Source organism: Oncorhynchus kisutch, linkage group LG10, assembly GCF_002021735.2.
Source record: "Oncorhynchus kisutch isolate 150728-3 linkage group LG10, Okis_V2, whole genome shotgun sequence".
Lineage (NCBI taxonomy): Eukaryota > Metazoa > Chordata > Actinopteri > Salmoniformes > Salmonidae > Oncorhynchus > Oncorhynchus kisutch.
In genome coordinates, this window is record NC_034183.2 from 3425721 (window position 1) to 3452547 (window position 26827).

General features: G+C 35.6%; 1 protein-coding gene across 5 annotated transcripts in view; it reads right to left on the reverse strand.

Annotated features, from left to right (window-relative positions):
• Positions 1-26827, reverse strand: part of LOC109883999 (CD151 antigen) — a 60059-nt gene that overhangs the window by 14488 nt on the left and 18744 nt on the right. For 3 of the 5 annotated variants that reach the window (XM_020475989.2, XM_031832899.1, XM_020475992.2), the window contains 4 exons: positions 25741-25761; positions 22502-22606; positions 17904-18059; positions 17684-17770 (listed from right to left, as the gene is read on the reverse strand). In XM_020475989.2, coding sequence (XP_020331578.1) covers positions 17684-17770; positions 17904-18059; positions 22502-22606; positions 25741-25761 — 369 coding nt within the window. The remainder of the gene's footprint in view (positions 1-17683; positions 17771-17903; positions 18060-22501; positions 22607-25740; positions 25762-26827) is intronic. The other 2 variants (XM_020475993.2, XM_020475991.2) reach the window with 1 other exon arrangement.

Below are 26827 nucleotides of genomic sequence, written 5' to 3' on the forward strand. Positions count from 1 at the left end.
CACCTGGTGATTGAAAACGTGCATCTGGTAACCCAAAAATTCAAATATGGTCCTAAATGCATTTAAGGGTCATTCTGATATTAATGCCCGCTATGGAAACACCCTACTACGGCCCTCTCTCTGTCAGGGGTGACCTGAGTGCATTATGGACACTTTGAAATTTCACGATGGATACTGATTGTTGTGCATCTGGTAACCCAAAAATTTAAAGATTGTGAATAAGAAGACACAGAGAGGCTTAAAAAGTTAAACTCTCTCTCATGGGATGAAGGGACATACAGGCCTAAAGGCCAAACACCCCTAACCAGGTTATAACCCAAAAGGTGTTTTGATGTACATAACCTTCAAAGGTGAAAATGACTACATTCAACCCTGTGTAGATCGTAGATCAGTCAATTCTTAACTTAAAGACTTAAAACTCAGGATTCTGTAAGTTTCTATGTCAATCAAGACATGTGTTTACTTATAGCTTCCTGTGCCAACCGGAAGTGCCTTTAATTGGGTCACACTGTCTGTTTTGAAGGGTTAGAAAAGTCACATCTCTCCAAAACTTCATATGTGTGACTAGGTAACCCTCATGAACTGTAAATCAGTCATTTCTCCCAACAGATGTCAAAGAAAAGCTTTCACATACACACACAGCAAGGATGGAGTGATAAAGTGCGGTGCTCAAAGACACAGAGAGCAGGCAATGGCATAAACATAATCTCTAGGCCGTGCCGAGTTCAACGAGATATCCCGCTTGACCGTAGCTCGCTCGGTCTAGGCGCAGCGACCATTAGAAAAGTAGGCCCAAAATGAAGCCTGCCCCACAACGTCATTTGCTTTTGGGTGACAGTGAGAGAACCGTTAGGGTGAGAAGCACAATTCGACCTCAGGTACGTTCCTAAGGTCCTCCCGATCTGTGCAAGCCTAACGTTGACCGTGTGGCATTAACCCTTAATAGTTAAAAGAGGGTGTTTACTTCAAAGAGTTTGCATTGACTTCTCTCCCCATAGGAATACATTGCCTGCACCCCTAAATTCAACCTGAAGCCTATGTGGGTTATGAATGTCGTATGAACCTGTCTTCGATGACAGTCCATCAGGCCACTACGAGGTCTACCTGTGTTGATTCTAAGCTTCCTGGACCAACCGGAAGTGGTTAAAATCACCCTAAAAGTGTTTATCCATACCCTGCCTGCAGTTTGATAGACATAGTGCATTCAACCCTGTGTAAATCAGTCAATTCTTAACGTAAGGACTTAAAACTCAGGATTCTGTAAAAGCATACCCCAGTGAGGATATGTGTTGATTTATAGCTTCCTGTGCCAACCGGAAGTGTCATAATTGGTGTCTCTTGGGCTGTTTCGAGGGGTTAAAAAAGTCAGATCTTTCCAAAACTTCATATATGTGATTAGGCAACCCCTGAACTGTAAATCAGTCATTTTTCCCATAAAATTTCAAAGGAAAAATAAATCACCCTAAAACACAACTTGGATGGAGGGACGTATTGGGGTGCGTAGAGACAGACAGTGACTGCAATAGTTAGCTTTGTTCGAGCTAAAAAAGAACCGTCAGACCTAGAGTTCCGAAACTTTAGAATCCTGTTCTAGACCTCCGGTCAATAGTGCGTGGTGAGTTACGTGGCTCTAGAAGGTTCTCGGACCGAGAAACAGCCTCGTACATTTGCAATGACTTCAATTCATTTTGACCGTTACGAAAATGACGACATTTAGAAAAGTCTCAGAAACGCAAGACTAGGTGCATTGCGACCGTCTCGTTCCATAGAGACGGACCCCAACGTTTCTGTCCGATAGCTCATTCAAGGACCCCGTAGCAAGTCATGGAAAAAAGTGGATTTTCAGCACCAATTAGGGTTTTGCTCGGACACCAAATGACCGATCGAGCCGAAACTTGGGATTCGGGGTCGCCTCAGCTAGGCCTACACATAACATAAGAAATGGACCCGCAGCTAGAACGTAACTACGTGTTTTATGTTTTTTTATTGGTTTGAACCGAAGGCTTTGTGAATTTTGGGCCAGCTCTGAAGTATGTGATAGTTGGCTACTAAACGAGTTGGAAAAAGTGGGTTTGGTGTCAGTTTGTATCAGTTTGGTGTCAGAATGATATCTAATTGACTGACGGACGGTGACTTGCTGGTGACTCTTGTCCATTTGCAATATGTTTAAACAGTGAGGTACCATCACCAAAGTGACATTCTGAAATCAACCCTAACGAGCGACTGAGATTAACCAGAATCACTGCCCAGCCATCCCGAGTTCATCGGGCCAGTCAATTTCACATTCCTGCAGGATTTTTATAGCATGACAAATTCGTGATGGTACCTGCCCATTGAACCATATTGCAAATGCCCAGTGACTTTGCTAAAGTAAGAAAACATAAACAAATGGACATAATGAAATCACCATATTTTTATTTTTGGGTTACCAGTTGCACAACAATGCACGTACACTTGCAATATGATTCAACAGTGAAAAACATCACAAAATGGACATGATGAAGTCAACACAACGAGCGATGGAAAGGAGCAACTATCACTGCCAGGCCATCCTGTGTTCATCAGGCCAGTCAATTTCACATTCCTTGAGGATTTTTATAGCATGACAAATTCGTGATGGTACCTGCCCATTGAACCATATTGCAAATGCCCAGTGACTTTGCAAAAGTAAGAAAACATAAACAAATGGACATAATGAAATCACCATATTTTTATTTTTGGGTTACCAGTTGCACAACAATGCACGTACACTTGCAATATGATTCAACAGTGAAAAAACATCACAAAATGGACATGATGAAGTCAACACAACGAGCGATGGAAAGGAGCAACTATCACTGCCAGGCCATCCTGTGTTCATCAGGCCAGTCAATTTCACATTCCTTGAGGATTTTTATAGCATGACAAATTCGTGATGGTACCTGCCCATTGAACCATATTGCAAATGCCCAGTGACTTTGCAAAAGTAAGAAAACATAAACAAATGGACATAATGAAATCACCATATTTTTATTTTTGGGTTACCAGTTGCACAACAATGCACGTACACTTGCAATATGATTCAACAGTGAAAAAACATCACAAAATGTACATGATGAAGTCAACACAACGAGCGATGGAAAGGAGCAACTATCACTGCCAGGCCATCCTGTGTTCATCAGGCCAGTCAATTTCACATTCCTTGAGGATTTTTATAGCATGACAAATTCGTGATGGTACCTGCCCATTGAACCATATTGCAAATGCCAGTGACTTTGCAAAAGTAAGAAAACATAAACAAATGGACATAATGAAATCACCATATTTTTATTTTTGGGTTACCAGTTGCACAACAATGCACGTACACTTGCAATATGATTAAACAGTGAAAAAAATCACAAAATGGACATGATGAAGTCAACACAATGAGCGATGGAAAGGAGCAACTATCACTGCCAGGCCATCCTGTGTTCATCAGGCCAGTCAATTTCACATTCCTTGAGGATATTTATAGCATGACAAATTCGTGATGGTACCTGCCCATTGAACCATATTGCAAATGCCAGTGACTTTGCAAAAGTAAGAAAACATAAACAAATGGACATAATGAAATCACCATATTTTTATTTTTGGGTTACCAGTTGCACAACAATGCACGTACACTTGCAATATGATTAAACAGTGAAAAAACATCACAAAATGGACATGATGAAGTCAACACAATGAGCGATGGAAAGGAGCAACTATCACTGCCAGGCCATCCCGAGTTCATCTGGCCAGTCAATTTTGCATTTCTGCAGGATTTTTGAGCATGTCAAATTTCATATGGTAAATGCCCATTGAACCATATTGCAAATGCCCGTACACTTGCAATATGATTAAACAGTGAAAAAACATCACAAAATGGACATGATGAAGTCAACACAATGAGCGATGGAAAGGAGCAACTATCACTGCCAGGCCATCCCGAGTTCATCTGGCCAGTCAATTTTGCATTTCTGCAGGATTTTTGAGCATGTCAAATTTCATATGGTAAATGCCCATTGAACCATATTGCAAATGCCCGTACACTTGCAATATGATTAAACAGTGAAAAAACATCACAAAATGGACATGATGAAGTCAACACAATGAGCGATGGAAAGGAGCAACTATCACTGCCAGGCCATCCCGAGTTCATCTGGCCAGTCAATTTTGCATTTCTGCAGGATTTTTGAGCATGTCAAATTTCATATGGTAAATGCCCATTGAACCATATTGCAAATGCCCGTACACTTGCAATATGATTAAACAGCGAAAAAACATCACAAAATGGACATGATGAAGTCAACACAATGAGCGATGGAAAGGAGCAACTATCACTGCCAGGCCATCCCGAGTTCATCTGGCCAGTCAATTTTGCATTTCTGCAGGATTTTTGAGCATGTCAAATTTCATATGGTAAATGCCCATTGAACCATATTGCAAATGCCCGTACACTTGCAATATGATTAAACAGTGAAAAAACATCACAAAATGGACATGATGAAGTCAACACAATGAGCGATGGAAAGGAGCAACTATCACTGCCAGGCCATCTCGAGTTCATCTGGCCAGTCAATTTTGCATTTCTGCAGGATTTTTGAGCATGTCAAATTTCATATGGTAAATGCCCATTGAACCATATTGCAAATGCCCGTACACTTGCAATATGATTAAACAGCGAAAAAACATCACAAAATGGACATGATGAAGTCAACACAATGAGCGATTGAAAGGAGCAACTATCACTGTCAGGCCATCCCGAGTTCATCTGGCCAGTCAATTTTGCATTTCTGCAGGATTTTTGAGCATGTCAAATTTCTTATGGTATTTGGCCCCAAAAAAACACATGATGAATTGACAAAAAATTGAAACAATTTCGAAAAACGGTCCAGAAAGAACTTTTTTACGAGGGTGATAAGTTTTTAAAAAAGTTCAAATTTTCGACTTTTGACTTCATATGAAATCACATTGTAAATGGACAAAACATATTTCTTATGCGCATGTAAAAATAAAATAAAAATTTGGCTAATAAAATTGGACAAAAGTATGTTGATACAGTTCTTATACATGTGTAATTGACACAAAAATTGAAAGAATTTTGAAAAACGGTCTAGAAAGCACTTTTTTAAGGGTGTGTGAAGTTTTTTACAACATTTTGACATTTTTGACTTTTGACTTTTGACTTCCTATGAAATCACATTGTAAATGGACAAAACATATTTCTTATGCGCATGTAAAAAAAAAAAAATTATGCTAATAAAATTGGACAAAAGTATATTCATACAGTTCTTACACATGTGTAATTGACAAAAAAATCGAAAGAATTTTGAAAAACGGTCCAGAAAGCACTTTTTTAAGGGTGTGTGAAGTTTTTTACTAAATTTTGACTTTTTTGACTTTTGACTTTTGACTTCCTATGAAATCACATTGTAAATGGACAAAACATATTTCTTATGCGCATGTAAAAAAAAAAAAAAAATATGCTAATAAAATTGGACAAAAGTATATTCATACAGTTCTTACACATGTGTAATTGACAAAAAAATCGAAAGAATTTCGAAAAACGGTCCAGAAAGCACTTTTTTAAGGGGTGATAATTTTTGACAAAAAAATCATTTTTTCAAAATTTTGCTTTTGGATGTTGACTTGATGTCCATTTCCAATATGAAAAACCACGGTGTAGCGCACTCACCCCCTGTTGGATTTTTGAAGTGTTACAACTGGCAATAGCCATATGACATTTGCCATCAACTTTGCACGAATTGGCGTCCAATTGGGTGGTATTGTCCAATGTGTATATGTTTCGTACGGTGCCAATGTGTTGCCATTCATTTTTGTCCACTTCAGGGGGGTCTTCCCTTACATCGCTAAGTTCCCTCATGTCTACATTAATATCACTAAGTTCCCTCGTGTCTATATTAATATCACTAAGTTCCCCCATGTCTACATTAACATCACTAAGTTCCCCCAAGTCGACATTAACATGAATAATATCACTAAGTTCCCCCATGTCTACATTAATGTTACTAAGTACCCGCATGTCTACATTCATATCACTAAGGTCCCCCAAGTCAACATTAGTATCACTAAGTTCCCCCATGTCTACATTAATATGAATAATATCACTAAGTTCCCCCATGTCTACATTAATATCACTAAGTTCCCTCATGTCTACATTAATATCACTAAGGTCCCCCAAGTCGACATTAACATGAATAACATCACTAAGTTCCCCCAAGTCGACATTAACATGAATAATATCACTAAGTTCCCTCATGTCTACATTAATATCACTAAGTTCCCTCATGTCTACATTAATATCACTAAGTTCCCCCATGTCTACATTAATATCACTAAGTTCCCCCATGTCTACATTAATATCACAAAGTTCCCTCATGTCTACATTAATATCACTAAGTTCCCCCATGTCTACATTAATATCACTAAGTTCCCTCATGTCTACATTAATATCACTAAGTTCCCTCATGTCTACATTAATATCACTAAGTTCCCTAATGTCTACATTAATATCACTAAGTTCCCTCATGTCTACATTAATATCACTAAGTTCCCCCAAGTCTACATTAACATGAATAATATCACTAAGTTCCCTCATGTCTACATTAATATCACGAAGTTCCCCCATGTCTACATTAACATCACTAAGTTCCCTCATGTCTACATTAATATCACTAAGTTCCCTCATGTCTACATGAATATCACTAAGTTCCCCCATGTCTACATTAACATCACTAAGTTCCCCCATGTCTACATTAATATCACTAAGTTCCCCCAAGTCGACATTAACATGAATAATATCACTAAGTTCCCCCATGTCTACATTAATGTTACTAAGTTCCATCATGTCTACATTAATATCACTAAGTTCCCTCATGTCTACATTAATATCACTAAGTTCCCCCATGTCTACATTAATATAACTAAGTTCCCTCATGTCTACATTAATATCACTAAGTTCCCCCATGTCTACATTAATATCACTAAGTTCCCCCATGTCTACATTAATATAACTAAGTTCCCCCAAGTCGACATTAATATCACTAAGTTCCCCCAGGTCTACATTAATATCACTAAGTTCCCCCATGTCTACATTAATATCACTAAGTTCCCCCATGTCTACATTAATATCACTAAGTTCCCCCATGTCTACATTAATATCACTAAGTTCCCTCATGTCTACATTAATATGAATAATGTCACTAAGTTCCCCCATGTCCACATTAATATCACTAAGTTCCCTCATGTCTACATTAATATCACTAAGTTCCCTCACGTCTACATTAATATCACTAAGTTCCCCCATGTCTACATTAATATCACTAAGTTCCCCCATGTCTACATTAATATCACTAAGTTCCCTCATGTCTACATTAATATCACTAAGTTCCCCCATGTCTACATTAATATAACTAAGTTCCCCCATGTCTACATTAACATCACTAAGTTCCCCCATGTCTACATTAATATCACTAAGTTCCCCCAAGTCGACATTAACATGAATAATATCACTAAGTTCCCCCATGTCTACATTAATGTTACTAAGTTCCATCATGTCTATATTAATATCACTAAGTTCCCCCATGTCTACATTAATATAACTAAGTTCCCTCATGTCTACATTAATATCACTAAGTTCCCCCAAGTCGACATTAATATCACTAAGTTCCCTCATGTCTACATTAATATCACTAAGTTCCCCCAAGTCGACATTAACATGAATAATATCACTAAGTTCCCCCATGTCTACATTAATGTTACTAAGTTCCATCATGTCTACATTAATATCACTAAGTTCCCTCATGTCTACATTAATATCACTAAGTTCCCCCATGTCTACATTAATATAACTAATTTCCCTCATGTCTACATTAATATCACTAAGTTCCCCCATGTCTACATTAATATCACTAAGTTCCCCCATGTCTACATTAATATCACTAAGTTCCCCCAAGTCGACATTAATATCACTAAGTTCCCCCATGTCTACATTAATATCACTAAGTTCCCCCATGTCTACATTAATATGAATAATATCACTAAGTTCCCCCATGTCTACATTAACATGAATAATATCACTAAGTTCCCTCATGTCTACATTAATATCACTAAGTTCCCTCATGTCTACATTAATATGATTAATATCACTAAGTTCCCTCATGTCTACATTAATATCACTAAGTTCCCTCATGTCTACATTAATATCACTAAGTTCCCCCATGTCTACATTAACATGAATAATATCACTAAGTTCCCTCATGTCTACATTAATATCACTAAGTTCCCTCATGTCTATATTAATATCACTAAGTTCCCCCAAGTCTACATTAATATCACTAAGTTCCCTCATGTCTACATTAATATCACTAAGTTCCCCCATGTCTACATTAATATCACTAAGTTCCCCCATGTCTACATTAACATGAATAATATCACTAAGTTCCCTCATGTCTACATTAATATCACTAAGTTCCCTCATGTCTACATTAATATGATTAATATCACTAAGTTCCCTCATGTCTACATTAATATCACTAAGTTCCCTCATGTCTACATTAATATCACTAAGTTCCCCCATGTCTACATTAACATGAATAATATCACTAAGTTCCCTCATGTCTACATTAATATCACTAAGTTCCCTCATGTCTATATTAATATCACTAAGTTCCCCCAAGTCTACATTAATATCACTAAGTTCCCTCATGTCTACATTAATATCACTAAGTTCCCTCATGTCTACATTAATATCACTAAGTTCCCCCATGTCTACATTAACATCACTAAGTTCCCTCATGTCTACATTAATATCACTAAGTTCCCTCATGTCTACATTAATATCACTAAGTTCCCCCATGTCTACATTAATATCACTAAGTTCCCTCGTGTCTACATTAATATCACTAAGTTCCCCCATGTCTACATTAACATCACTAAGTTCCCCCAAGTCGACATTAACATGAATAATATCACTAAGTTCCCCCATGTCTACATTAATGTTACTAAGTTCCCTCATGTCTACATTAATATCACTAAGTTCCCCCATGTCTACATTAACATCACTAAGTTCCCTCATGTCTACATTAATATCACTAAGTTCCCTCATGTCTACATTAATATCACTAAGTTCCCCCATGTCTACATTAATATCAATAAGTTCCCTCGTGTCTACATTAATATCACTAAGTTCCCCCATGTCTACATTAACATCACTAAGTTCCCCCAAGTCGACATTAACATGAATAATATCACTAAGTTCCCCCATGTCTACATTAATGTTACTAAGTACCCTCATGTCTACATTCATATCACTAAGGTCCCCCAAGTCAACATTAGTATCACTAAGTTCCCCCATGTCAACATTAATATCACTAAGTTCCCTCATGTCTACATTAATATCACTAAGGTCCCCCAAGTCGACATTAACATGAATAACATCACTAAGTTCCCCCAAGTCGACATTAACATGAATAATATCACTAAGTTCCCTCATGTCTACATTAATATCACTAAGTTCCCTCATGTCTACATTAATATCACTAAGTTCCCCCAAGTCGACATTAATATCACTAAGTTCCCCCAAGTCGACATTAATATCACTAAGTTCCCCCATGTCTACATTAATATCACTAAGTTCCCCCATGTCTACATTAATATCACTAAGTTCCCTCATGTCTACATTAATATCACTAAGTTCCCTCATGTCTACATTAATATCACTAAGTTCCCTAATGTCTACATTAATATCACTAAGTTCCCTCATGTCTACATTAATATCACTAAGTTCCCCCAAGTCTACATTAACATGAATCATGTGTACTAAGTTCCCCCATGTCTACATTAACATGAATAATATCACTAAGTTCCCTCATGTCTACATTAATATAACTAAGTTCCCTCATGTCTACATTAATATGATTAATATCACTAAGTTCCCTCATGTCTACATTAATATGAATAATGTCACTAAGTTCCCCCATGTCTACATTAATATCACTAAGTTCCCCCATGTCTACATTAATATCACTAAGTTCCCCCATGTCTACATTAACATGAATAATATCACTAAGTTCCCTCATGTCTACATTAATATCACTAAGTTTCCTCATGTCTACATTAATATGATTAATATCACTAAGTTCCCCCAAGTCGACATTAACATGAATAATATCACCAAGTTCCCTCATGTCTACATTAATATCACTAAGTTCCCTCATGTCTACATTAATATCACTAAGTTCCCCCATGTCTACATTAATATAACTAAGTTCCCTCATGTCTACATTAATATCACTAAGTTCCCCCAAGTCGACATTAATATCACTAAGTTCCCCCATGTCTACATTAATATGAATAACATCACTAAGTTCCCTCATGTCTACATTAATATCACTAACTTCCCCCAGGTCTACATTAATATCACTAAGTTCCCCCATGTCTACATTAATATCACTAAGTTCCATAATGTCTACATTAATATCACTAAGTTCCCTCATGTCTACATTAATATCACTAAGTTCCCCCATGTCTACATTAATATAACTAAGTTCCCTCATGTCTACATTAATATCACTAAGTTCCCCCATGTCTACATTAATATCACTAAGTTCCCCATGTCTACATTAATATCACTAAGTTCCCCCAAGTCGACATTAATATCACTAAGTTCCCCCATGTCTACATTAATATCACTAAGTTCCCCCATGTCTACATTAATATGAATAATATCACTAAGTTCCCCCATGTCTACATTAACATGAATAATATCACTAAGTTCCCTCATGTCTACATTAATATCACTAAGTTCCCTCATGTCTACATTAATATGAATAATGTCACTATTTCCCCCATGTCTACATTAATATCACTAAGTTCCCCCATGTCTACATTAATATCACTAAGTTCCCCCATGTCTACATTAATATCACTAAGTTCCCCCATGTCTACATTAATATCACTAAGTTCCCCCATGTCTACATTAACATGAATAATATCACTAAGTTCCCTCATGTCTACATTAATATCACTAAGTTCCCTCATGTCTACATTAATATGATTAATATCACTAAGTTCCCTCATGTCTACATTAATATCACTAAGTTCCCTCATGTCTACATTAATATCACTAAGTTCCCCCATGTCTACATTAACATGAATAATATCACTAAGTTCCCTCATGTCTACATTAATATCACTAAGTTCCCTCATGTCTATATTAATATCACTAAGTTCCCCCAAGTCTACATTAATATCACTAAGTTCCCTCATGTCTACATTAATATCACTAAGTTCCCTCATGTCTACATTAATATCACTAAGTTCCCCCATGTCTACATTAACATCGCTAAGTTCCCTCATGTCTACATTAATATCACTAAGTTCCCTCGTGTCTACATTAATATCACTAAGTTCCCCCATGTCTACATTAACATCACTAAGTTCCCCCAAGTCGACATTAACATGAATAATATCACTAAGTTCCCCCATGTCTACATTAATGTTACTAAGTACCCGCATGTCTACATTCATATCACTAAGGTCCCCCAAGTCAACATTAGTATCACTAAGTTCCCCCATGTCTACATTAATATGAATAATATCACTAAGTTCCCCCATGTCTACATTAATATCACTAAGTTCCCTCATGTCTACATTAATATCACTAAGGTCCCCCAAGTCGACATTAACATGAATAACATCACTAAGTTCCCCCAAGTCGACATTAACATGAATAATATCACTAAGTTCCCTCATGTCTACATTAATATCACTAAGTTCCCTCATGTCTACATTAATATCACTAAGTTCCCCCATGTCTACATTAATATCACTAAGTTCCCCCATGTCTACATTAATATCACTAAGTTCCCTCATGTCTACATTAATATCACTAAGTTCCCCCATGTCTACATTAATATCACTAAGTTCCCTCATGTCTACATTAATATCACTAAGTTCCCTCATGTCTACATTAATATCACTAAGTTCCCTAATGTCTACATTAATATCACTAAGTTCCCTCATGTCTACATTAATATCACTAAGTTCCCCCAAGTCTACATTAACATGAATAATATCACTAAGTTCCCTCATGTCTACATGAATATAACTAAGTTCCCTCATGTCTACATTAATATGATTAATATCACTAAGTTCCCCCAAGTCGACATTAACATGAATAATATCACCAAGTTCCCTCATGTCTACATTAATATCACTAAGTTCCCTCATGTCTACATTAATATCACTAAGTTCCCCCATGTCTACATTAATATAACTAAGTTCCCTCATGTCTACATTAATATCACTAAGTTCCCCCAAGTCGACATTAATATCACTAAGTTCCCCCATGTCTACATTAATATGAATAACATCACAAAGTTCCCCCATGTCTACATTAACATGAATAATATCACTAAGTTCCCTCATGTCTACATTAATATCACTAAGTTCCCTCATGTCTACATTAATATGAATAATGTCACTAAGTTCCCCCATGTCTACATTAATATCACAAAGTTCCCCCATGTCTACATTAATATCACTAAGTTCCCTCATGTCTACATTAATATCACTAAGTTCCCTCATGTCTACATTAATATGATTAATATCACTAAGTTCCCTCATGTCTACATTAATATCACTAAGTTCCCTCATGTCTATATTAATATCACTAAGTTCCCCCAAGTCTACATTAATATCACTAAGTTCCCTCATGTCTACATTAATATCACTAAGTTCCCTCATGTCTACATTAATATCACTAAGTTCCCCCATGTCTACATTAACATCACTAAGTTCCCTCATGTCTACATTAATATCACTAAGTTCCCTCGTGTCTACATTAATATCACTAAGTTCCCCCATGTCTACATTAACATCACTAAGTTCCCCCAAGTCGACATTAACATGAATAATATCACTAAGTTCCCCCATGTCTACATTAATGTTACTAAGTACCCTCATGTCTACATTCATATCACTAAGGTCCCCCAAGTCAACATTAGTATCACTAAGTTCCCCCATGTCAACATTAATATCACAAAGTTCCCTCATGTCTACATTAATATCACTAAGGTCCCCCAAGTCGACATTAACATGAATAACATCACTAAGTTCCCCCAAGTCGACATTAACATGAATAATATCACTAAGTTCCCTCATGTCTACATTAATATCACTAAGTTCCCTCATGTCTACATTAATATCACTAAGTTCCCCCAAGTCGACATTAATATCACTAAGTTCCCCCAAGTCGACATTAATATCACTAAGTTCCCCCATGTCTACATTAATATCACTAAGTTCCCCCATGTCTACATTAATATCACTAAGTTCCCTCATGTCTACATTAATATCACTAAGTTCCCTCATGTCTACATTAATATCACTAAGTTCCCTAATGTCTACATTAATATCACTAAGTTCCCTCATGTCTACATTAATATCACTAAGTTCCCCCAAGTCTACATTAACATGAATCATGTGTACTAAGTTCCCCCATGTCTACATTAACATGAATAATATCACTAAGTTCCCTCATGTCTACATTAATATAACTAAGTTCCCTCATGTCTACATTAATATGATTAATATCACTAAGTTCCCTCATGTCTACATTAATATGAATAATGTCACTAAGTTCCCCCATGTCTACATTAATATCACTAAGTTCCCCCATGTCTACATTAATATCACTAAGTTCCCCCATGTCTACATTAACATGAATAATATCACTAAGTTCCCTCATGTCTACATTAATATCACTAAGTTTCCTCATGTCTACATTAATATGATTAATATCACTAAGTTCCCCCAAGTCGACATTAACATGAATAATATCACCAAGTTCCCTCATGTCTACATTAATATCACTAAGTTCCCTCATGTCTACATTAATATCACTAAGTTCCCCCATGTCTACATTAATATAACTAAGTTCCCTCATGTCTACATTAATATCACTAAGTTCCCCCAAGTCGACATTAATATCACTAAGTTCCCCCATGTCTACATTAATATGAATAACATCACTAAGTTCCCCCATGTCTACATTAACATGAATAATATCACTAAGTTCCCTCATGTCTACATTAATATCACTAACTTCCCCCAGGTCTACATTAATATCACTAAGTTCCATAATGTCTACATTAATATCACTAAGTTCCCTCATGTCTACATTAATATCACTAAGTTCCCCCATGTCTACATTAATATAACTAAGTTCCCCCATGTCTACATTAATATCACTAAGTTCCCCCAAGTCGACATTAATATCACTAAGTTCCCCCATGTCTACATTAATATCACTAAGTTCCCCCATGTCTACATTAATATGAATAATATCACTAAGTTCCCCCATGTCTACATTAACATGAATAATATCACTAAGTTCCCTCATGTCTACATTAATATCACTAAGTTCCCTCATGTCTACATTAATATGAATAATGTCACTATTTCCCCCATGTCTACATTAATATCACTAAGTTCCCCCATGTCTACATTAATATCACTAAGTTCCCCCATGTCTACATTAATATCACTACGTTCCCCCATGTCTACATTAATATCACTAAGTTCCCCCATGTCTACATTAACATGAATAATATCACTAAGTTCCCTCATGTCTACATTAATATCACTAAGTTCCCTCATGTCTATATTAATATCACTAAGTTCCCCCAAGTCTACATTAATATCACTAAGTTCCCTCATGTCTACATTAATATCACTAAGTTCCCTCATGTCTACATTAATATCACTAAGTTCCCCCATGTCTACATTAACATCGCTAAGTTCCCTCATGTCTACATTAATATCACTAAGTTCCCTCGTGTCTACATTAATATCACTAAGTTCCCCCATGTCTACATTAACATCACTAAGTTCCCCCAAGTCGACATTAACATGAATAATATCACTAAGTTCCCCCATGTCTACATTAATGTTACTAAGTACCCTCATGTCTACATTCATATCACTAAGGTCCCCCAAGTCAACATTAGTATCACTAAGTTCCCCCATGTCTACATTAATATGAATAATATCACTAAGTTCCCCCATGTCTACATTAATATCACTAAGTTCCCTCATGTCTACATTAATATCACTAAGGTCCCCCAAGTCGACATTAACATGAATAACATCACTAAGTTCCCCCAAGTCGACATTAACATGAATAATATCACTAAGTTCCCTCATGTCTACATTAATATCACTAAGTTCCCTCATGTCTACATTAATATCACTAAGTTCCCCCATGTCTACATTAATATCACTAAGTTCCCCCATGTCTACATTAATATCACTAAGTTCCCTCATGTCTACATTAATATCACTAAGTTCCCCCATGTCTACATTAATATCACTAAGTTCCCTCATGTCTACATTAATATCACTAAGTTCCCTCATGTCTACATTAATATCACTAAGTTCCCTAATGTCTACATTAATATCACTAAGTTCCCTCATGTCTACATTAATATCACTAAGTTCCCCCAAGTCTACATTAACATGAATAATATCACTAAGTTCCCTCATGTCTACATGAATATGATTAATATCACTAAGTTCCCTCATGTCTACATTAATATGAATAATGTCACTAAGTTCCCCCATGTCTACATTAATATCACTAAGTTCCCCCATGTCTACATTAATATCACTAAGTTCCCCCATGTCTACATTAACATGAATAATATCACTAAGTTCCCTCATGTCTACATTAATATCACTAAGTTTCCTCATGTCTACATTAATATGATTAATATCACTAAGTTCCCCCAAGTCGACATTAACATGAATAATATCACCAAGTTCCCTCATGTCTACATTAATATCACTAAGTTCCCTCATGTCTACATTAATATCACTAAGTTCCCCCATGTCTACATTAATATAACTAAGTTCCCTCATGTCTACATTAATATCACTAAGTTCCCCCAAGTCGACATTAATATCACTAAGTTCCCCCATGTCTACATTAATATGAATAACATCACAAAGTTCCCCCATGTCTACATTAACATGAATAATATCACTAAGTTCCCTCATGTCTACATTAATATCACTAAGTTCCCTCATGTCTACATTAATATGAATAATGTCACTAAGTTCCCCCATGTCTACATTAATATCACTAAGTTCCCCCATGTCTACATTAATATCACTAAGTTCCCTCATGTCTACATTAATATCACTAAGTTCCCTCATGTCTACATTAATATGATTAATATCACTAAGTTCCCTCATGTCTACATTAATATCACTATGTTCCCTCATGTCTACATTAATATCACTAAGTTCCCCCATGTCTACATTAACATGAATAATATCACTAAGTTCCCTCATGTCTACATTAATATCACTAAGTTCCCTCATGTCTATATTAATATCACTAAGTTCCCCCAAGTCTACATTAATATCACTAAGTTCCCTCATGTCTACATTAATATCACTAAGTTCCCTCATGTCTACATTAATATCACTAAGTTCCCTCATGTCTACATTAATATCACTAAGTTCCCCCATGTCTACATTAACATCACTAAGGTCCCCCAAGTCGACATTAACATGAATAATATCACCAAGTTCCCTCATGTCTACATTAATATCACTAAGTTCCCTCATGTCTACATTAATATCACTAAGTTCCCCCATGTCTACATTAATATAACTAAGTTCCCTCATGTCTACATTAATATCACTAAGTTCCCCCAAGTCGACATTAATATCACTAAGTTCCCCCATGTCTACATTAATATGAATAACATCACTAAGTTCCCCCATGTCTACATTAACATGAATAATATCACTAAGTTCCCTCATGTCTACATTAATATCACTAAGTTCCCTCATGTCTACATTAATATGAATAATGTCACTAAGTTCCCCCATGTCTACATTAATATCACTAAGTTCCCCCATGTCTACATTAATATCACTAAGTTCCCTCATGTCTACATTAATATCACTAAGTTCCCTCATGTCTACATTAATATGATTAATATCACTAAGTTCCCTCATGTCTACATTAATATCACTATGTTCCCTCATGTCTACATTAATATCACTAAGTTCCCCCATGTCTACATTAACATGAATAATATCACTAAGTTCCCTCATGTCTACATTAATATCACTAAGTTCCCTCATGTCTATATTAATATCACTAAGTTCCCCCAAGTCTACATTAATATCACTAAGTTCCCTCATGTCTACATTAATATCACTAAGTTCCCTCATGTCTACATTAATATCACTAAGTTCCCCCATGTCTACATTAACATCACTAAGGTCCCCCAAGTCGACATTAACATGAATAATATCACTAAGTTCCCCCAAGTCGACATTAACATGAATAATATCACTAAGTTCCCTCATGTCTACATTAATATGATTAATATCACTAAGTTCACCCATGTCTACATTAACATGAATAATATCACTAAGTTCCCTCATGTCTACATTAATATCACTAAGTTCCCTCATGTATACATTAATATCACCAAGTTCCTTCATGTCTACATTAACATGAATAATATCACTAAGTTCCCTCATGTCTACATTAATATCACTAAGTTCCCTCATGTCTACATTAATATCACTAAGGTCCCTCATGTCTACATTAACGCGTGGTAAGTTTCTAGGACTTTACCTGGAGGAAGGCGATGCCGATCGCCACTGCTCCCAGGATCTGCAGTTGGCTCAGAATGAAGGTCTCCAGCTTAGTGATGCACCCTCCCTAAAGAGAGAGAGGAGGAGGACACTCATGTCATCTTGAACAATCAGCTACTATCAGGAATTGTACACATTACCTTATTGTCTATTGTTTGATATGTACTGTAGGATGTGTGTGTGTGTGTGGCCTTACTCACCTCCACCTTGTAGATATTAGAGGGGTGGTCTCTGCGGCCACAGAGGTTACTGGGTGTCTTGCAGCAGCTGTCTGGGACCAGTCTCTCATTGCTAGGTGTCAGGATCCACACACTGTCTGACCAGTCTGACGAGCTGTTACTACCACAACACTTAAACTGAGAGAGAGAGAGAGAGAGAGAGAGAGAGAGAGATGTTTGGAACAAAGCACTAATCACCCCAATCCACAAAACTGGATTTAATCAACATGTACTGCACTGACACAAATGACTGATGATTGGTTAAAAGAAAAATTGATAAGAAGAAGATTGTGGGAGCTGTACTGTTAGATTTCAGTGTAGCCTTTGATATTATTGACCATTTACCTGTTGAAAAAAACGTAAGTGCTACGGCTTGTCAACCTCTGCCATGTCGTGGATTCAGAGCTATCTGTCTAATAGAACTCAAAGGGTTTTCTTTAATGGAAGCTTCTCTAATGTCAAACATGTAAAGTGTGGTGTACCGCAGGGCAGCTCTCTAGGCCCTCAACTCTTTTCTATTTTTGCCAATGACCTGTCACTGGCATTAAACAAAGCATGTGTGTCCATGTATGCTGATGATTCGACCATATACACATCAGCAACCACAGTTAATGAAGTCACTGAAACCCTTAACAAAGAGTTGCAGTCTGTTTTGGAATGGGTGGCCAGTAATAAACTGGTCCTGAACATCTCTAAAACTAAGAGCATTGTATTTAGTACAAATCATTCCTTAAGTGCTAGACCTCAGCTGAATCTGGTAATGAATGGTGTGGCTGTTGAACAAGTTGAGGAGACTAAATTACTTGCCGTTACCTTAGATTGTAAACTGTCATGGTCAAAACCATATAGATTCAATGGTTGTAAAGATGGGGAGGCATCTAGCCGTAATAAAGATATGTCCTGCTTTTTTGACACCACACTCTAAAAGCAAGTTCTAGTTTGGTCTAATCTTGATTATTGTCCAGTCATGTGGTCCAGTGCTGCAAGGAAAGACCTAGTTAAGCTGCAGCTGGCCCAGAACAGAGAGGCATGTTTTGCTCTTAATTGTAATCAGAGGGCTGATGTAAATACTATGTATGCCAGTCTCTCTTGGCTAAGAGTTGAGCAGAGACTGACTGCATCACTTCTTCTTTTTATAAGAAACATTAATGTGTTGAAAATCCCAAATTGTTTGCACAGTCAACTTACACACAGCTTTGACACACACACTTATCCCACCTGACATGCCACCAGGGGTCGTTTCATAGTCCCCAAATCTAGAACAATTTCAACAAGTGTACAGTATTATATAGAGCCCTTATTGTGTGGAACTTCCTTCCATCTCGTTTTGCTCAAATAAACAGCAAACCTGGTTTCAAAAAACAGATAACGCAACACCTCGCGGCACAACGCCTCTCCCCTATTGGACCCAGATAGTTTGTGTGTATGTATTGATATGTCGGCCACGTGTGCCTTTTTAAAAATGTATGTAGTTCTGTCCTTGAGTTGTTCTTGTCTATTGATGTTCTGTATTATGTCATTCTGTATTATGTTTCATGTTCTGTGTAGACCCCAGGAGGAGTAGCTGCTGCTTTTGCAACAGCTAATAGGGATCCTAATAAAATACCAAACACAGATACCATCGAATGGGCGAGAGCACTAGAACAGTCTGCAGCACCCGGCCTCACCCTATTAGAATCTGAAGCCAAATGTCTTCTGTTTGCTGATGATGATCTGGTGCTTCTGTCACCAACCAAGGAAGGCCTACAGCAGCACCAAGATCTTCTGCACAGATTCTGTCAGACCTGGGCCCTGACAGTACATCTCAGTCCAAAAATACAAATTCAAATTCCATCTAGACACCAATGGCTTGCATCTGGCCACTCTTCCATAAAGGCCTGATTGGTGGAGTGCTGCAGAGATGGTTGTCCTTCTGGAAGGTTATTCCATCTCCACAGAGGAACTCTGGAGCTCTGTCAGAGTGACCAAAGCCCTTCTCCTCGATTGATCAGTTTTGCCACACAGCCAGCTCTAGGGCAGAGTCTAGGTGGTCCCAAACTTCTTCCATTTAAAAATGATGGAGGCCACTGTGTTCTCGGGACCTTCAATGCTGCAAAAAAATGTTGGTACCCTTCCCCAGATCTGTGCCTCGGCACAATCCTGTCTCGGAGCTCCAAGGACAATTCCTTTGACCTCATGGCTTGGTTTTTGCTCTGACATGAACTGTCAACCGTGGGACCTTTCTATGGACCGGTGTGTGCCTTTCCAAATCATGTCCAATCAACTGAATTTACCACAGGTGGACTCCAATCCAGTTGTATAACATATCAATGATGATCAATGGAAACAGGATGCACCTGAGCTCAATTTTGAGTCTCATAGCAAAGGGTCTGAATACTTACGTAAATAAGGTATTTTCTTAAAACATTTGTAAAAAATTCTAAGAACCTGTTTTCGCTTTGTCATTATCTGGTATTGTGTGTAGATTGACGAGGAAATGTTTTTATTTAATCCATTTTAGAAAAGGCTGTATCTTCACAAAATGTGGAAAAGGTCAAGGGGTCTGAAAAATTTCTGAATGCACGGTATATAATGTGATGTATATAATGTGATGTATTTAATATAATGTGATGTATTTAATATAATGTGATGTATTTAATATAATGTGATGTATTTAATGTGATGTATTTAATATAATGTGATGTATTTAATATAATGTGATGTATTTAATATAACGTGATGTATTTAATATAATGTGATGTATTTAATATAACGTGATGCATTTAATATAATGTATTTATTGTGATGTATTTAATATAATGTGATGTATTTAATGTAATGTGATGTATTTAATATAATGTGATGTGTTTAATATAATGTGATGTGTTTAATATAATGTGATGTATTTAATATAATGTGATGTATTTAATATAATGTGATGTATTTAATATAATGTGATTTATTTAATATAATGTGTTGTGTTTAATATAATGTGATGTATATAATGTGATGTATATAATGTGATGTATTAATATAATGTGATGTATTTAATGTGATGTATTTAATATAATGTGATGTATTTAATGTGATGTATATAATGTGATGTGTTTAATATAATGTGATGTATATAATGTGATGTGTTTAATATAATGTGATGTATTTAATGTGATGTATTTAATATAATGTGATGTATTTAATGTGATGTATTTAATATAATGTGATGTATATAATGTGATGTGTTTAATATAATGTGATGTATTTAATGTGATGTATTTAATATAATATAATGTATTTATTGTGATGTATTTAATATAATGTGATGTATTTAATGTAATGTGATGTATTTAATATAATGTGATGTGTTTAATATAATGTGATGTGTTTAATATAATGTGATGTATTTAATATAATGTGATGTATTTAATATAATGTGATGTATTTAATATAATGTGATTTATTTAATATAATGTGTTGTGTTTAATATAATGTGATGTATATAATGTGATGTATATAATGTGATGTATTTAATATAATGTGATGTATTTAATGTGATGTATTTAATATAATGTGATGTATTTAATGTGATGTATATAATGTGATGTGTTTAATATAATGTGATGTATATAATGTGATGTGTTTAATATAATGTGATGTATTTAATGTGATGTATTTAATATAATGTGATGTATTTAATGTGATGTATTTAATATAATGTGATGTATTTAATATAATGTGATGTATTTAATATAATGTGATGTTTTTAATATAATGTGATGTGATGTATATAATGTGATGTATTTAATATAATGTGATGTATTTAATATAATGTGATGTGTTTAATATAATGTGGTGTGTTTAATATAATGTGATGTGTTTAATATAATGTGATGTGTTTAATATAATGTGATGTATTTAATATAATGTGATGTGTTTAATGTGATGTATTTAATATAATGTGATGTGTTTAATATAATGTGATGAATTTAATATAATGTGATGTATTTAATGTGATGTATTTAATATAACGTGATGTATTTAATGTGATGTATTTAATATAACGTGATGTATTTAATATAATGTGATGTATTTAATATAATGTGATGTGTATAATATAATGTGATGTGTTTAATATAACGTGATGTATTTAATGTGATGTATTTAATATAATGTGATGTATTTAATATAATGTGATGTATTTAATATAACGTGATGTATTTAATATAATATAATGTGATGTATTTAATATAATATAATGTGATGTATTTAATATAATGTGATGTATTTAATATAATGTGATGTATTTAATATAATGTGATGTATTTAATATAACGTGATGTATTTAATATAATGTATATATTGTGATGTATTTAATATAATGTGATGTATTTAATATAATATAATGTGATGTATTTAATGTGATGTATTTATTGTGATGCGCCAGTAACCCCTGCTCCAAGAAAGGGGGAGGAGTTATCTGTCTTATCAATGTCTGATTCGTTACAATATGCACTCCAAACCAAGTGGCCTAAACCATGACCTCTATCTGAATGAAACATTGTGGTTGGAACAGCATTTACAGGAAGCTTCTGTCATTCATTTACCTCCTGCTGCAGCTTGTCCACTGCACTGGTGATGCTCTCCTCTCCAGACTGCTGGTATTTCTGAACCATGGTCTCCTTCAGGTTGTGTTGGAGCTCCTTATCCAGCTGTGTAGAGACATACACAGGAGCCAATGACAATCTATGAAATCTACAACTTACCAACACTGAGACAGTCGTGCAACTGTAAAGGAGGATGGACAGAGTTCGACAGGGTTGGGTTCAATTAGAATCGAATTCAGTAATTAAACATATATAATTTATTTTCAATATTTCTCAATAAATATGGTCTTAGGTCTCTCTTTATGTAGTGTTGTCTCTCTTTATGTAGTGTTGTCTCTCTTTATGTAGTGTTGTCTCTCTTTATGTAGTGGTGTCTCTCTTTATGTAGTGGTGTCTCTCTTTATGTAGTGGTGTCTCTCTTTATGTAGTGTTGTGTTGTCTCTCTTGTCATGATGTGTGTTTTGTCCTATATTTATATTTTATTTATTTAAAATGTTGAATCCCAGCCCCCGTCCCCTAAGGAGGCCTTTTGCATTTTGGTAGTCCGTCATTGTAAAATGTGTTCTTTTAACTGACTTGTCTAGTTAAATAAAGGTTAAATAAAACAAAGGAATGATTTCCTGTGACTGTGAACCTCGTAGCTGCGCTTGCAATAGCGCCAGGGCCGGCTCCAGGCATAAGTGACAGTAAGCTGTCGTTAGGGACTCCGGCCACTAGGAGACCCCAAACCAAAGTATATATAAACATGGCATACGTCACGGCAAAATGTATAGAATTGTTGGGAATTAGCTTTAAAAAAGCAAAGATTTATCTCCACCCCATGGCAAAATGAGTAGAATTGCATAAAAGTTGTTATAAAATTACAAGAAGTTATCTTTGCCCCAATGGCAATATTTGAAAAATTGCAGGAAATGAACTTATATACACATATATATACACATATATATACACATATACATACATACATACATACATACATACATACATACATACATACATACATACATACATACATACATACATACATACATACATACATACATACATACATATACACACATATATATGTGTGTATATGTATGTATGTATGTATGTATGTATGTATGTATGTATGTATGTATGTGTATATATATGTGTATATAAGTTCATTATATATACATATATATATACATATATATATACATATATATATATATATATACACACACACATTTATATATACATTTTTTGCACCAATTTCCATCAATTTCCATTATTAAAGTGGCTGGAGTTGAGTCAGTATGTTGGCAGCAGCCACTCAATGAACGTGCAACCTGTCCCAGACCTATTATTTTACCTGGTCATTTATCTGAACATCTCGGCCATGTTCTGCTATAATCTATAATGTAATTTCTTTCCTTCTTATATATATATTTCTTGCGGCAAGAGGGGGGCCACTAACATGTTTTGCAGTGAGGTGGGGAGCCCCCCAACAAAATCTCACTTAGGCTCTAGCCTAAAAGGCTAGAGCCGGCCCTGATCAGAGCATATGAAATGGAGAGTCTAGTGGATTCAACAATAGCAAGATCATCTCGCTATGATGTTCTCAGATGGATTCATAACTCTCAACAGGAAATATAATAAATAATTTGGTAGAATTGAAACAAGACTACTTTATCTTGGTCACAGACAGACAAAATGACTTTGAGCTTAAAGCGGTAGCGACTCACATTTGAATGGTGCCTCTGACTCACTCAGAGGACGTTTGGCATCTGTCGTCAGTTCTTTGAAAATTGTGCTAATAATGTACAGTACAATAAAATATATTTTACAGTTATAAGAAAGGTGAAATCTTATAGTAAGTAGTTTATCATTTTGATTGCTACTATATTTATAAAGCATTTAATTCATTTCAAACCCTATTGCCTTTTGTTGAATAGGAAAAATAAATGTTTTTAAAAAATGCATATATTTTCAAAATATTATACAAATATTATACACATACACATACACACATATATCCTCAAAGATGAGTACACCTCATCAATTTATAACTATATATTTTTTTAAACAGAAAGGTGAATTCCAGACCTTTCTATACCTATGCAGCATTACGAGTTATTGTGTATTCATTTTGAATATTTAGGCGGAAATCTATATTTTGCCTTCACGTTCATGAATTAGAATTGACCCCAACCCTGGTATTTGAACAAAGGCCCAGATGTACAGTTATTCAGTACCAGTCAAAAGTTAGGACACACCTACTCATTCCAGGGTTTTTCTTTATTTGGACTATTTTCTACATTGTAGAATAATAGTGAAGACATCAAAACTATGAAATAACACATATGGAGTTATGTAGTAACCAAAAGACTGTTCAATCAAAAATATATTGTATATTTGAGATTCTTCAAAGTAGCCACCCTTTGCCTTGATGACACCTTTGCACACTCTTGGTATTCTCTCAACCAGATTCATGAGGTAGTCACCTGGAATACATTTCAATTAACAGGTGTGCCTTGTTAAAAGTTAATTTGTGGAATTTCTTTCCTTCTTAATGTGTTCGAACCAATCAGTTGGGTTGTGACATCTTATTAAATTATGTCCATATTATGGCAAGAACATCTCAAATAAGCAAAGAGAAACGACAGTCCATCATTACTTTAAGACATGAAGGTCCGTCAATATGGAAAATGTCAAGAATTTTGAAAGTTTTTTCAGGTACAGTCGCAAAAACCATCAAGCTCAATGACGAAACTGGCTCTCATGAGGACCGCCACAGGAAAGGAAGACCCGGAGTTATCTCTGCTGCAGAGGATAAGTTCATTAGAGTTACCAGCCTCAGAAATTGCAGCCCAAATAAATGCTTCACAGAGTTCAAGTAACAGACACATCTCAACATCAACTGTTCAGAGGAGACTGCGTGAATCAAGCGTTCATGGTCGAATTGCTGCAAAGAAACCACTACTACTAGAAACCACACCACTTTTTTGGTTACTACATGATTCCATATGTGTTATTTCATAGTGTTGATGTCTTCACTATTATCCTGCAATGTAGAAAATAGTAAAAAAGAAATAAAGAAAAACCCTTGAATGAGGAGGTGTGTCCAAACTGCTGACTGGTCCTGTATGTTTATTTTCATACAGTAGTAAGGAGATGTGATTGGATCAGAAATAACAGTAGAGGAATATTCTGAACAGTGAGATCAGAGACACAGAGTTTGATAGAAAGGAGGAATCAAACAGGAGGATAATTACCTGCTGACAGAGAGGGAAACACTGGACGGGGAAGAAAACCACAAAAGAGGAAAGAAACGTAGGAATTTGAAAAAGACGGAAAACAGGGATGAATGTATGCAGGAGGAGCAAACAGGAATATAAAACCATTGTGGACATGCAGGAAGATGTGTGTTATTCAGGAATAAATAAAGGTTGAATAAATAAATCAAATATTCAGGAGATATTATTTGATTGTAATAGTTATTATAATAAAGTTTTAGGAAATACAAGAAGGTTTAATATAGTAGAATAATGTTTTAGGTCATACCAGAACGTTTTAGATCATACCAGAACGTTTTAGGTCATACCAGAACGTTTTAGATCATACCAGAACGTTTTAGGTCATACCAGAATGTTTTAGGTCATACCAGAACGTTTTAGGTCATACCAGAACGTTTTAGGTCATACCAGAACGTTTTAGATCATACCAGAAAGTTTTAGGTCATACCAGAATGTTTTAGATCATACCAGAACGTTCTAGATTATACCAGAACATTCTAGATCATACCAGAACGTTTTAGGTCATACCAGAACGTTTTAGGTCATACCAGAACGTTTTAGATCATACCAGAACGTTTTAGATCATACCAGAACGTTTTAGGTCATACCAGAACGTTTTAGGTCATACCAGAACGTTTTAGGTCATACCAGAACGTTTTAGGTCATACCAGAACGTTTTAGATCATACCAGAACGTGGTTTGTGTCAGTGACTGAATTAGCTAAGAATACAGTAGAATACAGTAGGATACAGTAGGTTTACTAGTCTGATACCTATATAATACACAAGGATGGATGTAACTATATCCTACATGACATAACTATGACTAATCCTGCTTCAAATAGACCTTCTTGCCATAGTCATCATCTAAATATACCTATAAACGGCGCTGTGCATGTCAGGAATCAACTGTAACAAGTCACAGAGTAGCCCACATGTTGAATGGGAATTAGTTTGAAATGTTACGGTATAAACCTCGACAAAACTGTTTCCCAGAGAACGAAACAAAACATCTGGAGTAGTGGAGTAGTGAGTCTGGTAATTCCAACCTGCGTTCAAATACTCTG